A 14,623-nucleotide genomic window follows, 5' to 3' on the forward strand; every position below is an offset into this window, starting at 1 on the left:
GACCTCCTCTGGTCCCTTCCAATCTGAGGGACTCTGAGACTCTGGGGAAAAAGTCCTCTAATTCAGTGGCAATCACAGATCTGTCTGCAAATAAAAGGTGGTAGTCAGAGGTAGACACATTTATCCATGTGCATGCTGTTATGTACATTTTTCCTTTTTAATAAAAATTATATGCATTTAGATGAGACAGAGGTGTTAAAGAGGCTTATATTTAAGACAAATAAGCACAAAAGTAAAGTCCAGACAATCTACCATTAACTAAACTAGGATAACACTCCTACACTTAACTTATTCCACAAAGCTCCCTAATAAACGTACCACATACCTTACAAGATATAAGGCTCAGGTTCATAGTCCTGACCCTACAGCCTGTATTATTTTGTTTTTATATATATAAACATATACATATATATGGCTGCAGAACTGAGCATGGCAAAGCAGGCTGAAGACACATCACCTAACATCGGCCATCTAAATAGAAGTTTACTCTTTTCTCCAAGGTTTTCTCCTTAAGCTCCCTCTACAGTTGCTGGCAGAAGAGTCACCTTCCACTAAATCTCCCCTTGCCAGACAAATGCAGTTAGGCAAGATGAATTCCACCCTTAACAAGTTCTGTTAACAAAATCAACTAAGCACTTAGAGCCAAACACTGTATTGAAAACAACTGTCCCCAATAATGTTAAATGGGCTGTAACTGAACTCATAGGAAGTGCATGGCAAGCAATAATTCTTCCAATTCCTCTCATTTATTCCTCAGTTTCCTAGTGTGACTTGCAGGTTCATACTTGTCTTGCTTAGACTGTTAATTCTCTTCAAGGCTGGGGATTGTTCATATTACTTATCTCACCCAGCATTTGTGCCACAGTTTAATCTTAAACACTTGCATTAGTTGTGAAAGCCCCGCTACCTTTCAGCAATTATCTCTCTGAGATATTTTACACAGTACATACACTGAATTTACTGAAAACAGAGAAAGAAGACTTCTGAAGTGTGAGACGGGCTGCGGACAGAAACATTGAGACTGTGACAATAAGCAAAGGCAGTATTTCTAAGACAGGCAGGCTTTGGTGGTTGTCTTCCAGCTCAACCCCAAGTCCAGCCTTAGCTCCATGCCTACAACTCAGCACCCCAACTTCCATTTGCACCTCTGTTCTGTGATCCAGACATAAAATATCCTTTTATCTGGAGCTTTATTTTGCAGTCAGGACCCAGGATGAGGCCAGAATGAGGGCAAAAGATACAATTCTTCCGAATGAGCATAATGGCCTTTGAGTTGTCACGTACAATGTATGGGAGCTCATTATTGTTACACTCATCCTGTCCAGTCCTAATTATAGCAGATAGGAGGTGGGAGCTGGGGGGAGGACAGAAAGGAAGAGGTGAGAAGAGACCACCAGTCTTCAAAAGCCTAGCCTAAGTGAGCTGGTTGCACACAATTAGCGTGAATTAGGTATCTGGCAAGCAGCTCAAAAGCCTAAACAGGAAATGTTGTTCAAACCGAAATTAAGTGGAAATCTTTTTTAAGATCCGGAGTGTCACACTGTCTGTTTATCTCCTTCTCTTTAAAAGCACATAAACAGGCTCTTGTCAAAGATCTAAGCAAAGGTTCTGCCATTGCCTGCCCCGCTGCACTGCACACCCCCCCACACACACTGTGACTGACCGTACGTGAATTATCAGACTGTGGAGTCGCTCAAATGTGACGACTGTTTCCCATAACAAGCTCCTGAAACAAAGAAAGTGCATCAGCTCTCCAGCATTTACCACAGTACCTGTCTGTAGGGTAAGAAGAGAGGCTGAACTCTGAATGCTTTTATAAAGGCTAAAACAGTGTACATTGTACTTTTTAAGATACAAGATGTAACACTTAAGAAGTTGAGTGCTGACTGCTGGATGTCCTTGTGCATTTGTACAAGGGGAAAAAAAAACAACAAAGTCTTTTAAGCCCCTTGTGAAGTTTCAGTGAGGGTCTGATTGATGACCCTTGACATTTTAAAAGCACTTTTTCAAAATATGAAGGAAGTCTACTATTTCTTTCCACAAATAATACCTTTCAAAGTTTTATTCGTGCCTGGAATAGATTAAGTATTTTACGTGAAGTAAACATTGTTTCATAATCTGAAGAGTGCCAAACAACAAAATATTTCCTCTCTAATTTATTTCTGTTACATAACATTAGTTTATAATGTAACAGGCAAGTGAGTGGAAAACATCTGGCAGACCAATTTTTATATCTTACTAGATTAGCAGTAGATACAGGACATTAATTTTTTCTAATATGAGATGAGAAAAGATTAATTCTAATGATTAAAAACAAATAAAAATGAGTGGTAAAAAGTGACCTATAAAATTTAATAAACTGTTTAGCTAAGGTTTAGAGACACTCTGAACTAAAAGTGAACCTTAGGTCACTTGAAAAAGCTCCCACATATCTGGAAACCTCCTGCTGATTATCCCCAAACTAACAAATAGGAGGACTGGAATGTTAAATGTATCAAACAAAGCAAAGGGGAAATACAACTTTAATTCAAGGTCATGCTACCTAAACCACAATACTTCCTTGCAAATGTATTTTTCCAGAAAGGGCAAACACAACTTCCCTTCTGCAAGGTCTGTAGCTTATTATTCTCTGTGATGATTCACCCTGTACAATAACATTCCCATATGAAAAACAGAACCAGCGCAATTTTAAAACAAGTATGTATTTCCATTCAGGACACCATAAGCTTAAGTTGAGCTGTTTGATCCTTTGAAGACCTATGCAGTTGCTCTATTTGACAATCTACTCAGTTGCCTAGGTTGTTTTTCCCCTTTTATTACAGCTGTATCCTTTGAACAGGATACCAGCATCATACCGAGTCCTTGTAAGACCTTCCACGTGGCCTGTGGTGTATGTTAAGTCAAAAAGCAGGTAATAAATGATATTACTGGAACTATTCAGCAGTACTGGCAAAGCTTCAAGCCCAAGTTTTCCAAAGAGTGCAGCTTGGGAAGTGTTGATAAGACCCAGGCAGTAAACAGACACTGAACAAATGTCTCAGGAATGGCAACATGAAGTGACAACTCAAGCTAACTTACCACAATGAGATTATTTTATCTCTCTGTACTGCAAAGAGTAATACGTCACTGCTGTTCTTAGTAAGTGACAGAATGAGGTGCTACAGTCCCATGCAAGAGTAAGTAGTTCACAGGGAGGGGGAAAATGCTGCATAGGGCTGAGCCTCTGCATGGGTTTCTTCCATTTCTCACCAAGGATAATTTTAATCAGTTAGATGTTTTAAGCAGTCACTGAGCCGTATCACACACTACAAAACAGGCGGGGTGCTGTCTACAAAGCGTGCTTCAGCGTGGCTTAGAAACAGTCAGTATGAAGGAAGACAGTTAACTTATTCAAAGGGCAAGAGGCAAAAAAGCTTTATGGTACCTTCAGTCACAACCATTAGTTTCAGTGATGACTGTAAATGTGTAATGAGAACGTTTCTGAGAAGATGATCTCCCAGAAGCTTTCTCACCATGCACATGCTTGGTGTGTGAGGAAACTGCCGTGTGATCTCTGCACGCTGATACAGTCACAGAGCTGTATTTAGACCTGAGCAATTATCTACAATAGAGTTCTCCTAAAAACTCTGCTTCAAAAACATCAGCTTTTAAGAATGAATCACCCTAGCTGGAATAGTGTTTAATCAACATTCACTCATTTGCTTGGCCATTCTTTCATTTTGCGAGAAGATTGTGGTCGTTATAATTGCCTAAGAGTTATTCTTGGAAATGAGTGGTTTTTTGCCTTTCCTGGAAAATTTTGTGCCAGTATCTCCTCACACTAGCTTGGAAGAGCCCTGTGTTGAACCTTTTGTCTAACGCAACCCGAAAACAGACATTAATGCTATATATAATTCGGGAAAAAAATGGTTTTCAAATAACAGCATGAAAATATACATATATATAGTTTTAAACTACTGGAGCAGACAGAGCACATTGAGTCTCCATGTTTTAGCCAGCCAAGAGAATTCTGTGTTTCTCCTTGCATTGGAGAGTCCTCTTAAAGACTTCTAAACACACCCACTAGGATAAACTATATGACACATTAAAGCCATCTTTTTCTTATCTCGATTGGGCATCATAGCTTGGTAGTGCTTTAGTGATACAGATATGTTTGGGAAAACCACTTAAGTCATCAAACTGATTTCCTATAAACCACATAGCAGCCTTGACCAGTTTTCATATCATGCAACAAAGCTGAACAGCCATATAAATCCACCCTTGCTTTCCCAGTAATCCCCACTCATTTCTTCCTTCCCTTCCTTGCCTACAAATATGTATGCACACACAGATCACATTTCCTTTTACTATTACTTTTCCAATATTACGTATGACTTTGATACTACAGTAACAGGAAAACATTTAAATACCTTTGTTCTGATCCTGACCTAAGATATCTCTATAGCATCTAGAAGTTTGGTTGTTCAGCAAAACTCAGTTTGCAACCGTATTTCAGCCTGAACTTACACAGTGACAAAGGTGACAACCAGTCAGCGAAACAGACCTGTGTCAGGACATTTGAAGTGCCCTGAGCATCCAAAGCATCTGCAGTGGGTTGGCACACAAGACATATGGAAGACCTGTGCCCTTTAGAAGCCAGGTTTAGAAGCCATGGTTTTGCGAAAAAATACAGCATGTCTATGTGTCAGCAAATAAGTCCTCTGACATTAAATCTGTGGGAGTTTAACTGATGGAGCTAGAAGACACACTTGCAGACTTGAAAATCCTTCTTCAGATCCAAGAGACAGCTAACACCTAATCACTGTGATACATATTATTTTGATCAAATAACAAGCTTTCTACTTTTCAGTGAGCTGAGCTCCAACTCACTTTCAGAACACCACTAGCAATCTATATTCATTCCAGAGAAATTCTCCTCAGATAGGGAAACACTGCTGAACTGAAACACAGATTTATTAAAAGCTGTATTCCATAGTTATGGCTGTTCAAGTGCCTTCTTATTCAAAATTATAGTTAGACTTTTTTTTTACAGAAGAGTAATGCCTAACATTATAGTTAATTTCATTTGTTGTCTATTTTCCCTTGATACAAATCTAGCAGAAATGGAAAGACTCCTCTGTGTGTTCCCGACCAAAATATGGATGTCATTTATTAATACACTGAAAACATGTCATTTCTAAACATTAGTAATTTCAGTTCAAAGCAAAAATATTACATTTTTGTGTTTCCTATTGAGTTCATGCGTTCCTTAATGTTCTATGTCTGTTCCTCCAGCTGAAATCCTTCCACAGAGACAAACCCATCTCATACTCATAAAACCTGATGCCTGGGTTGCACATTCCAAACTCAGGTTGAAAGCTTTTGCTGAATCCATGTGCATATGCTGCTTTGAAGAAACATGCTCTCCTAATTACATTCTTTCAATGAACAGCTGGAAGAATAAATAGATGAATATTGTAAAGTCTGCTCTTGCTATAACAAAACAGTTTTCCAAATTAAGAATGAACAGTTACATATATGCAGACATCACAAAGTCTGCATGAGAAAAAGCCAGTCATGTCTTTGTTTATCCTGTTTTCCTCATTTTCTTCAGCACACAGAAATTTACCAGTTGATTCACGAAGCAAGTCCCTCATCTGCTCTCAATATATGGCAAACCAGATGTTAGTCATAGCCTTATTGAAGTGTTATGCCAGAGGTCAAGAAAGTTTAATATGGTTTAGCTTATGTTATTCCTGCTTCTGCTCCTCTCTCAACCTCTAACACACCGTTTAAGATGAAAAGACTGAATAAATTTGTCATCTTTTCTTCCACATACACCTTTTGCAGCCACAACTTCTCTATTTGCAGGTCTGTAGACAGTGTGCAAGGTTTGTCGGAGCCATCCATGTTTTCACCACTGGATTAATAAGGGCAGCTCACAACTTCTGAGCTGCACATGGCAGAGGAAAGTGCTTTTGCTAGTTACATGACAAACTCCCTGCAGATTTCAAACATCTGCCAGATTCTGTACTACCTTCTGTTATTTTAACCGTCCTAAATTGGCCCCAAACCACCTCAGACAGGACCTCTGTCCCCAAGTCTAACCACTGCAGAACTCTTATTAATGTGTTAGGATTAAACATTAAAGGATAATAAAGATGCAGTTCAGAAATATCTTTACATCTGTTCTTTAAATTCCTCCCAAGTGAAGGTTAATGGACAATGGATTATGAGGTAAATCCAGCTTCAATGACGTTTTCCTTCCAAGATATTTCAGTTCTGAATTCAGATGAAAGGACAGTGTCAAGGCTATGCTGATAAGTAAAGGCTGAACATGCCTTTCTAAACATAAAAAAGGTGAGAGTTGATGTTGATTGCTACTGGTCTCTCACCGTTTCTCAAAAACACTGACAAAAAGCTTGGCATTGGCCTGTCCATAAGGTTCTACAGACAGAATAACTGGGATGCTGTACTCCCAGTGTTCAGATCATCCAGCTCAGAACTGGGGTGAAATGAAACAGAACTAAACCACATGCACTGGGAATGGTCACTTGGGAAGTCACAAGAGATCTGGGAGAGGCTGTTTCTGACATCACCAAACTTCTTCAGGTTTGGTCCCAAGAGACTCAAAACCTTTTTTGGATTTCCCAGACACGAATACTCCGCTGGAAACCATTGAGGTCTCCCACTAATCCACATCTCACTTTAAAAACAGGACAGATGCATTTATTCCATGTACCCTTGTACCTCCACACTGATATTCAGTGCTTCCAGGTGTGCAATGTGAGATAGCTATGACAATCCTGACCCTGAATGATCTCCAGCACTGTCCTCCTCTAGGTGACTGCTGTGCCTGCTGAGTCCTTCAGGCTCTAGGGACAAAGCTGTCACCACTGGAAGTGGTGGTGCTTTTCACCCCTCCAGCCCCTCACCCGAGCAAGCTTTAGGACAGGACTGAAAATTAATTAATCTAGTCCGGTTTTCACAGTTTTCTTTAAAATAGCCATCAAAATAAAGCATTGCTTGAAATAGCAACAAGGTTGCTGACTAATGATCCCTACTGTCACTTCGGTCCTTAGTGTCTTTAAGCTCCGTCAATAAATAGATCGGTGCTCAAGTTCTTTGTGCCTCATGAGTCATTAAAATTGAAGCTATAACATGAAATAGAGCAAGTTGTTGTCGCCATTGTTTATTAGTGCATAAACTCCCAGAAGGAGCGTTTGTCATCACAATCTGAAAAACATTCACAGTACTGCCAAGGGAAGGAGGGGAAAAAAAAAACAAGTCACAACTGCAGTCCGTAAGAAAGATGAAGTAAAACCATTCCTATGGCTTAGCCAGTCTAAAGAAAAAGCAGCAATAAGCTGATTGCTTTTCTGAGCATGAACAACATATTTTTATGACAGTTTGGGTTTTCTCTTCTAAGGAAATCTAGTCCTGGCAAAAGGTGTTGGATGAGCTTCCTAGGAAATCAAACTCATTTATCCCCATGCACCACAGCATTCGTAGTCCAAATCTTTACATCATCACTAGGCTTTAATCATGATCTACACAACCATGGTTCAGCAGCAGTTGGACAGCAGCTTAGTCCCTGTGCCTGCTCATTCCTTGGGCATTCTCTTGAGAATCAACAAGGTGTTTCATTTTGGAGCAGTTTAACCAGAAGATGCAAATGCCAATAACTTATTTCACAAAACCATGAGATGTAAATCACAGGACCATTGCTGTGCTGCGGTGTGGATCTCACCAGCTCCTGCAGTAGGTAGTCAAGAAGTATTTCTGTCTTGACCACAAGACAAAACTGGAGAAGCCTTTAGGCAGTAATCACTAAGTACTAGTGGAATTTGTTGAGTGTTATTAAGTAGCTGAAGAAAATTTCCAGTAGAGAAATTACCTGCTTATGTAGAACTCAGGTATAGTAGTACCCAGGTATAGTAGTACCTGTTTTGACAAGAACAGGAGGCAAAAAAAAAACCAAACCCAACAACTAGAACTTAAAACCATCTTTCAGCAGACAAAGAAATGAGAATAAACAGATTCCAAGTGGTTCACTTGAAATGCTGTCAGCATCTCTATTTTTTCTTTTTTTTTTTTTTTCTTTTTTTTTTTTTTTTGGGGGGGGTGGAGGGGGAAGCGCTACCTGCTGTGGATTTTTCCAAGAAAGAATCTAAGAAAGAACCAGTTCCATCCTAACTGCTCATTACCATTATCATCCCAGACTCTGAAAAGCAACCCAATGAGACAATGGTCTCCAAGCCCAGAACAACTCTGTATCACTGATCAGTAAGCCCAGAGAGCGCTTTCTGCTCTGCACGAAGCATTGTGTCTGACAACAAACATAAGAGAACATAACTATTTTTCCCCCTTTCAAAACTAGTTGGTCCTAATCAAGACAATAATTAAACAGAAGCTGAAAACATGTTTTACGTAAATATTAATCCAGAGCTATGAACCTTAATTACATGCTCCACTAAATCTGAATGTGTTGCACAGCAGCACAGAAATAAGATACTTGTACATGTTAAGAGTAATAACCTCAAAGACAAATAATGATTTAACTATAGCACTTCTATTACGTTCAGACAATTGTGATTTTTTTTTTCTCTGAAGATATGGTTGTAGCTAGGTGACGGGAAACGTGGATTTAAGTATTCTGTGAATCAAAATGAAGATTAGGAGTAAGCAGCTGTACTAAAAAAAGCACAAACTTAAAAAAACTGTTTTCTGACCAGGCACTGGAGGCCCAGATGTCCAAGTTCCTCCCCCTACATCTTGTGAGAGAACAAAGCACTTCTCTACTATCATTGTTCCCAAAAAATCCAACTAAGAAAAGAAACCTGAAAACAACACAACACAGAAACCCAACAACACACTTCTGGAAATGATAGTGCCTAACTTCACTCTTGAGAGCTTGGAATCAGTCTTACTAAGCTGGATACATCCAAGGCACCTACCGTGCAGGTACCAGCTCGTACATCCACACAATCAGGCACATTAGTGTCTCTCCATATGGTCAAACAATAAATCCACAATATAAATACCCCAGATATTTTACGAAGCCCTTGTGAAGCAGGTAAGTACGTAGCAACTGGATTTTTCTATTCAAGAACCTCCTCCCCAGCAGCAGAACAATTGTTCTTCTGCATGATGACAGTCTAACATCATCATCATTCACTGGAGTACAACGTTAATTCACACCCTGTCAAAGCACACATGAAATTCTGTAACAGGGTCTGCATCTCTTCCAACTCATTAGTAGATGGATGGGATTGAGATAAGGAGATACACCAGTCAAAAACTACAGTAAATTTCTTCTTAATCTTCTCTGTAGCAATGCTCATTAAAACATGTATTCATAGAATTACAGAATGTCCTGAGTTGGAAGGGAGCCACAAGGATCACTGAGTCCAACTCCTGTCCCTGCACAGGACAACCCCACAGTTCACACCATGTGTCTGAGGATGTTGTCCAGTCTCTGAACACCGTCAGGCTTGGGGCTGTGACACCTCCCTGGGGAGCCTGTTCCAGTGCTCCACCACCCTCTGGGGGAAGAACCTTTTCATAATGTCCAATCTAAACTCACCCGGCACATCTTCCTCCCACTCCCTCAGGTTCTATCATTGGTCACTAAGGTGAGGAGTTCGGCATCTGCCCCTGTTCCTCCCCTTGTGAGGAAGCTGTAGACCACAATGAGATCTCCCCTCAGTCTCCTCTTCTCTAGGCTGAACAAACCAAGTGACTTTAGCCACTCCTCATACAGCTTCTTCTCCAAACCCTTCACCAACTTCATAGCCCTCTTCCAGACACTCTTCCATAGCTCAGTATCTTTTCTATCCTGTGTTGCCCAGAGCTGCACACAGAGCTCCAGGTGAGGCCGCACCAGTGCAGAGCAGAGCAGGACAATCACCTCCCTCGCCCGGCTGGCAATGCTGTGCTGGATGCACCCAGGACACAGTTGCCCTCTTGGCTGCCAGGGCACACTGCTGGCTCATGTTCAACTTGCCACTGACCAGAACCCCCAGATCCCTCTCCGTGGAGCTGCTTTCCAGCATCTTGTCCCTCAACCTGTATGTGCAGCAAGGGTGCCAAATCCAGCACTTTCTCTTGTTGAACTTCACATGGTTGGTGATCACCCAATTCTCCAATTTGTCCAGATCCATCTCCAGGACTTCTTTGCCCGCAAGAGTGTTGACAGCTCCCCCCAATTTTGTGCCATTGTTAAATATACTAACATCCAATTCCTTTTTAAACTAATGCTTCTACTTAAGGCTTATTTTCCACTTTCAGTGTTAACACATGGGAGCCAGCCTGTCAAAATACAGACCTAGCCGTGCTCCCCTGTGCCCGTGAAGGTGGCATGGCACTCAGCAAGGACCTGCCAACGTTTTCACAAGAGACCCTTGTAAATGTTTTCACCTTAATGTGCAATAAATGCTTTGGCCCTGAGAGACTGCAGTGTCCATGTAGATATGGTATAAAGATCTGGCAGGCTTCTGCACCTGTCATCTAATTAAAGTTAAATGCCATCCCCAAGTTATCATCTCAAAATAGGCAGGACAAGAGCACAAATAAAATGCTTTTGGTGGGGGGGGGGAACTATTAATAATTAATGGATAGTCTGTTGAGAATGTGTTAAAGGAAACACAGAACTTAATCAGTAGAAATCAAACAGAGAGGCTGTTGACAAAAAATGTTTTATAGCTTTCCTAGATTTGGTAAGACTTGTTAGTGGCTTCAGTGCAATCCATATTAAAAGCCAGAAATTTCTCTTGAGAAAAAGCCACACTGCAAGGCGATAGCTGATTCTCTCCTGGGGCAAATTATCTCAGCAAGGATGCCTCAAACCTGCATGTGATAGATTTTTAACAAAATGCCTTATGACTCCCTCTTCATCATTTACGAGGGAGACACACATTTACAAAGTACGCGATTTTGAAGGCTGGAAGCTTATACAGTACTTAATTTATATTGCCTTCACCCAGAGGAGGTCCCCAAAAAAAAGCTCATCCCTACATTAACTGCAAAAATAATGTCAATCACTAACAGGTTTTTTTCTTTCTCCCTCTCTCCTCCTTCGCACATTCCCTCCCAAAATGTTGTCCTTTGGTTTGACTGCAAAATCAAAGAGAGGGATTAAAACTCATTATCAATTCAAATTGAATTTGAGACACGGCTAAGACATAGGAGTTCCAAATTAGTCATGGAAATGCTGCATCTTGGGGTAATTAAAATGACCAGCTTTTTGTAATTACCCAGTATACCGAAAATGGCCTGACAGTTGCTAAGGTTCATACTTTATAAATGCGTGATGGGAAAAATCAATGGACTACCTATCTGCTACTTGAAGTGCCGGTTCAGAGGGGTCAACTCATTAGCAGCTGTCGGGATTATTGTTTTGACCAGATGCAATTTAGCATTCAGTTAAAAAAAAAACACAACCAAACAAACAAAAAAACACCACAAAACCATCTAAACAATCTTGTTTTCTTCCTTCTTTTGGTGTTTGATTCCTCAGGAACTTCTGGTGCTCAACTGAAGGGTAGAGTGGTACAGCCTAGGAACACCAAGTGGAAGTGGGATTCCAGATCTTAGGGTTTCCCCACTTGTTTCTGGAGGTTCCGCTTGGGAGGAAGGCTTTTTGACAGACAAGACACTGTGCTTCTGTGTGTAGTGTGTGTTAGCAGAGAGCCAAGACTAACCCCCACCTTCCTTATGCTGTGGATTAGAAAAATTCACATACACTTGGCAAAGAGGGATGAGAAGGAACAAGGGAATGGGAAATGGTAGCTGGGCAAGGAAGGACTGGAGACAGATGTCTTAACATTTGTGTTAACACTTATTTTCAGGAAAGAAAACCAGTTTTGTGTTTTTTTGTTGTTTTTTGTTTGTTTGTTTTTTTGTTGTTTTGGGTGGGGTTTTTTGTTGGGTTTTTTTTTTTTTTTTTTACTTATGCAGATCTTCCATGAACACTGAGAGATTATCAAGAAATTGCAGTGTAAGTAAGAGGAAAAATACAAACAGAAAAGTTCCATAGAGCAGCCTCTGCCTTTGCTAACAGTTCCATTAAGTTCCAACAAAAGAAAGCCCTTTATTAGTGGTATAAACTGTTTTCATCCAGACTTGGGAAAGGAACAGACTGATTATCCATAGAGGGATTGCATAAGTAGCAATCATGTTAGCTTCTTCCCTCTTGTGCTACCAACACGACCATCGAAGTTAACATCATTTTCACTAAGGAAATTTCACTGGGTTGCACGCATCATATCTGAGTAATTCGCTTCGCAGGGACAAAACAAAAATAAAATAAAAATCAATACTATTTTACATGAAAATCATGTCTAATATGCAATAATATAAGGCTTAACTGAATTCTTCATTAAGTTTTACTATCCTTCCCACAAAAATTATATGTAAATCATGGGAGAATACCTCACTGTTATATCCCCTCAACAAATCATAATCTCATTCTCCAAACATGCTTCAGTAAAGGATCTCAGATTAACTAAAATGAAAATGAACACCTACTGGGATCCACGCACCCACAAGCGGAATTATATTTCATACCTGTAAGGAATAATAACTGCAAAACCCAAAAGAAAAAAGCAAGCCCCTTCAATCTACCTAAAATTAAGTCAGCGAAAAGAGCACTGGATAACACTGAAAGAAGCCAAACTAACCCAATGAGAAGGTGTCAGGAGGCTGGGTTTATTCTTCTCTATTCAGCCTTCCAGATTCATACATGCAGTATTTTGCTTGGCTCCAACAGGTGGAAACAGAAATACCAAAATATCATAGGACTATAGTGGATCTAATCTATATTACTTAATTTTAGAGTGTTAATGAACCGGGTGCAGAGCTACCGAAAAAGTTATCCTCCAGTAGCTTTCTTCCAGACAACTTTTCATAACAAAGCCTAGAAAAGTAGTAGAAGACAAAAGAGTACTTCTGCTCTGCCCTCAAGATTTGAATCAAGAAAACTTGCAAGGCACTAAGAACTTCAGAAAAGAAAGTATCTATACTTCATAAAGTAATTATCAGCATTGAAGTCTATAACTTTTGAACATAATTTACATGTCATACCAATCTTTCTTTAGCAAAAAATGAATGACTCTTACAAATCTAGGGGCTACAAATAAGTTCTAAGAAATTGATCCAAACATTATCCATAAAATCTGAATCTAGATGACATAATTATTTCATTTTGAAAACCAGTGTCATGCACAGAGGACCAATGCAAACGCAGGAGTGTGTCATTGGTTCTGGTGAAGTAATACTGAAGGTTATGGCTGCATTTCACATAAAAATGAACATATTTAGAAAAACCTGAACATAATTTGCTTTTGATAAGTAAGGACACTTGTCATGACAGTATTTGAGTAGCATAAGCTACTTTTACCATTTTTAAATCTGCAGAGTCCATTCCTTATCAAACAAGAGGTGTTATTGTTAGAACAAATTCTGTACAACCATTAATGTTTTAAGCATTATAAATCAGCTGAAAAACTATGCTCAATGTATTCAATATTTTAACAGTCATTAATCATTAAGGGCTTGAATTTATTGACAATTATTCAGCTCTATATAGCATAGAGAATAAAATTAATTTTAGTAAATAATAGGAATATATGTCAGCAAGAAAGATTTGGTCACTGTTAAATCACATTTCATCATTATTTTGAACTTACTCTTGCTCTCAATTAAGATGATAAGTCTCCCATTATTCATGTCAGGAATCCAGAATTTATACCTTCCTCTACCAGAGCCATCATATTAAGAAATGGCTGCTTCCTTTTGGGGTAGAAAATCTGAGCAAAATTTCAAAGTAAGAAAATAATACATGTGTGTATCTGTATGAAGTCAAATCTCACTGCATCTTCCAGCTCTCTAAAACAGAGGGAAATAGGAGAAGGACAGAATGCAAGAGGGTATGTAAAACCCTCTGTCACTTCCAATGTTTCAGTGTTTTCTTCCTATAGAAAATGTTAGGAGAATGAAAGCTGGGATTTTCTAAGAGATAGGTTTTTTCCTCTCCTCTCAACATGGACTTCCCCTATGCATAGCCAAGTAATATAAACTTCCTCCATGAATTAAAGCACAAACTCTACTTAGTTTTGTTAACCTGAAGCGCAGCTTCTTCAGAGCTGTGTACTGCTGCGAGTATCTGACTGCACTTAACCTACATTAGAAGATCACTCAGGTTGCTAAGTCAAGCACCCAGAAAGCTATGAAATATCAAATTAAGGTTGCCAATGTCACTTTAATTTGCCCCCTTCACATACAGATTAATTATAAACTTCATTTACGTGACCACGTTCAATTTTTTCCCAAGGCACCTATGATTACGCAATGAATACAGAGCACTCAACAAATCAATATTTTATTGAAATTAAGTATTCATTAAATTTAACAGAACCAGCTCCAATAGGAATGTTCTAGAAATAAGTCAGCAGATCTTTTTTGCAAAACATCCAGCAGCTTTCAACTGAAAATTCAAAATCAGTTTCCCTGAAACACAGAGTTTCAAGAAGTCCTGCTGAAGTTACATGGAGCTGAGGAGGTCTCAGCACCCAAAAACTTATGCATTACAAAGAATTTTGACATATCAAGTACTGCATTGTGTGTGTGTGCTACTGATCAGGGT

The 14,623-nt window shown here is 39.5% G+C and overlaps 1 protein-coding gene across 16 annotated transcripts in view; it reads right to left on the minus strand.

Annotated features, from left to right (window-relative positions):
* Positions 1 to 14,623, minus strand: part of PDE1C (phosphodiesterase 1C) — a 387,838-nt gene that overhangs the window by 170,060 nt on the left and 203,155 nt on the right. For 8 of the 16 annotated variants that reach the window (XM_065052071.1, XM_065052069.1, XM_065052074.1 and 5 more), the window contains one exon: positions 1,664 to 1,726. The exons of the other annotated variants lie outside the window; for them this stretch is intronic. In XM_065052071.1, the coding sequence (XP_064908143.1) occupies positions 1,664 to 1,726 (63 nt within the window). The remainder of the gene's footprint in view (positions 1 to 1,663; positions 1,727 to 14,623) is intronic. 16 annotated transcript variants of the gene reach the window in all.

The sequence above is a fragment of the Columba livia genome, chromosome 2, assembly GCF_036013475.1.
Source record: "Columba livia isolate bColLiv1 breed racing homer chromosome 2, bColLiv1.pat.W.v2, whole genome shotgun sequence".
Lineage (NCBI taxonomy): Eukaryota > Metazoa > Chordata > Aves > Columbiformes > Columbidae > Columba > Columba livia.